General features: G+C 35.8%; 1 protein-coding gene across 1 annotated transcript in view; it reads right to left on the reverse strand.

The window, feature by feature from the left end:
* The window catches only part of LOC113829914 (larval cuticle protein 2), a 1,804-nt gene extending 777 nt beyond the window's left edge, over nucleotides 1-1,027 (reverse strand). Inside the window, exons 1-2 of the mRNA XM_070128212.1 lie at nucleotides 925-1,027; nucleotides 510-643 (exon numbers count right to left, since the gene is read on the reverse strand). Of these exons, the coding sequence (XP_069984313.1) occupies nucleotides 510-643; nucleotides 925-939 (149 nt within the window). The 5' untranslated portion in view covers nucleotides 940-1,027. The remainder of the gene's footprint in view (nucleotides 1-509; nucleotides 644-924) is intronic.
* Nucleotides 1,028-2,500: the final 1,473 nt, after the last annotated feature.

Raw genomic sequence — 2,500 nt, forward strand, 5'->3', positions numbered from 1 at the left:
TGTGTGTATACCTATGCTCTGAATGAGTGTGCAACTGTGTAAATGTGCATGCTATTCTTGCTTCACATACGGCGCTTACTGTCAGCGCATTCGCGTTTCAAGAATCTTTTTGCTTATATACTATCTATTGGAATGTATACATAGTAGACTGAATTTGACTGCCAACATCAAATTACGTCATTTGTAATAGGATTAGCAATAATGGTGATAATGATGATGTTCACGAGAACCATAATAACAATAACAACAGCGATAAAAATGGCAATTACAACCACAACAATAATGAAATCACAAAAATACCAATAAGTAAAAATGAAAATCAAGAAGAGAAATAAAAAAAAGAAATAAAGAAATAAAAAAGATATGAAGAGAAAGAAAGAGAGAGAGAGAAAGAGAAAGTTAAAGAAAAAGAAAAAGAAAAAGAAAAAGAAAAAGAAAAAGAGAAAAAGAGAAAGAAAGAAAGAAAGGAAAAAAAGAAAAAGAATGATCTTGAAGTGTTCTTTTCTTACCTGTACGACCCCTCGACCTTGTTCCCAGCATCTCCCTCTTGCTGATGCTTGTGCTCCTCGCCCTCGAAGTCCAGCACGGTGTCGGGGCGAGCGGTTGCCATGGTAACGGCAGCCAGCCCTACGATGACGAGAATCTGGAACGAAGGATTTGTTTTTATTTGTTTTGTTTATTTATTTGTTTGTCTGTCTCTTGCTTAGGTCATTTGTATTTCATTTTTTTTTTAGATTTTTTCCTTTTTTTCTTACTCCTTATTTTTTTCTTTCTTTTTTCTTTTTCTTTTTTTTCTCCTTCTCCGTCTCCCTCATTTTTCTCTTTCTTTATCTTGCTCTCTTTATCATTATCTCCCTATACATATAAACTCTTAACATACATTTATACTTTCATACACATGACAATAATAACAAAATAACTTACATTAAACTTCATCATGGAAATGCAGAACTTCTCGAGAAACAGAAGAACAGAAGAACAAAAGAACAGATTCGTATGTTCAATTTCGTTGTCGCTTCAAGTGTATGATGCTATTTGGAGTCGAAGCCGTGTTATATACTGGCAGTAGAGGGCGGGGCAAATTTGGGGATGGGTGGGGAGGGGGAAAGGGGGGAGAGAGGGGGCTGAGAGGTCTTAGATGGTAAATTTTTGTGACCTTATTTTACATCACTTTCCTCTTTCTTCTGTCTTTTATTTTATTTATTCTTTCTCCTTATCCTCTTTCTTCACTCCCTCTCTCTTTCCTTTCTTTCTTCACACCCTCCTCCACCCTTTCCCCCCTCTTTCCCTCTCTTTCCCACCCCCTCCCCCTCTTCCCTTTCAGCTCAGTTCCCCTTACTCTCACCTTTTCCCTCCCCTACCCCCCTTTCCCTTCCTTCCCCCTCCATTCGCCTCCCCTCCCTCCTTCCCCCCCCCCCCTTTCCTCATCCCTTTCCCCCTTCATCCCCCCCCTTTTCCACCTTTCTTCCCCCTCCTTCCCCTCCCCTTTTCCACCTTTCTTCCCCCTCCTTCCCCTCCCCTTTTCCACCTCTCTTCCCTCCCCTTCCCCTCCCCATCCCCACTTACACCACACGGGGAAATGCACACGAAGGAAAAGTATGACCGACCCTCTAAAACCTTGACATACGAAAATCACCCTTCGGAACCACTTAGTCCCTGAGGTCGGGCAACGTCGGGTTCTCTTCGGTGACTAAAGTGGCATCGGCGCCGTATTGTGTTTATTATAGTATTTGTATTATCATTGGTGTTGTGAGTACCGCTTTCATCGTCATTGCTGATCTGTATGGGTGTTGTTATTGTTATTGTCATTATTGTTTTTATTGTTGTTGATATTATCATAGTTGTTATTATTGTTCTTTAATCATATTTATCATTGTCATCATCATTATTATTATTACTATTATTAACGTTATTATGAGTATTGTTATGGTTATCATGATAATAGTGATGACAATAATATTTATTATGATTACTATTATAATCACTATTATCATTATCACTATTGTCAGCATCATTATCATTATTATTTACACTGTTATTATTGTTAAAAAAAATGTTATCATTATCATCATCATTGTTGCTATCATAATTCTTATTATCATGATTTTTATTACTATTGTTATCATCATTACTACCATTATCATTATTATTGTTATTACTTTTATTGTTAGCATCCTTATTGTTATCATTATTCCTATTACTATTTAGTTATCAGTATGATCATCATTATTATTATTATTATTATTAATATTAGTATTATCATTACTATTATCATCATCTATATTATTATTATCATTAATAGTATTGTTTTATTATTATCAGTGTTTGTATTTGTGTTAGTCTGTGTGTCTGTATGTGTGTGGATAGGTAAAAAGATGTGTAGATACATGTGCGGGTGTATGTGTATCTATTAATATATCTCTATTTGCTTTTATCTATCTATCTATCTATCTATCTATCTATCTATCTATCTATCTATCTATCCACCTATCTATCTATC

This window comes from Penaeus vannamei, chromosome 12 (assembly GCF_042767895.1).
Source record: "Penaeus vannamei isolate JL-2024 chromosome 12, ASM4276789v1, whole genome shotgun sequence".
NCBI classification, from domain to species: domain Eukaryota; kingdom Metazoa; phylum Arthropoda; class Malacostraca; order Decapoda; family Penaeidae; genus Penaeus; species Penaeus vannamei.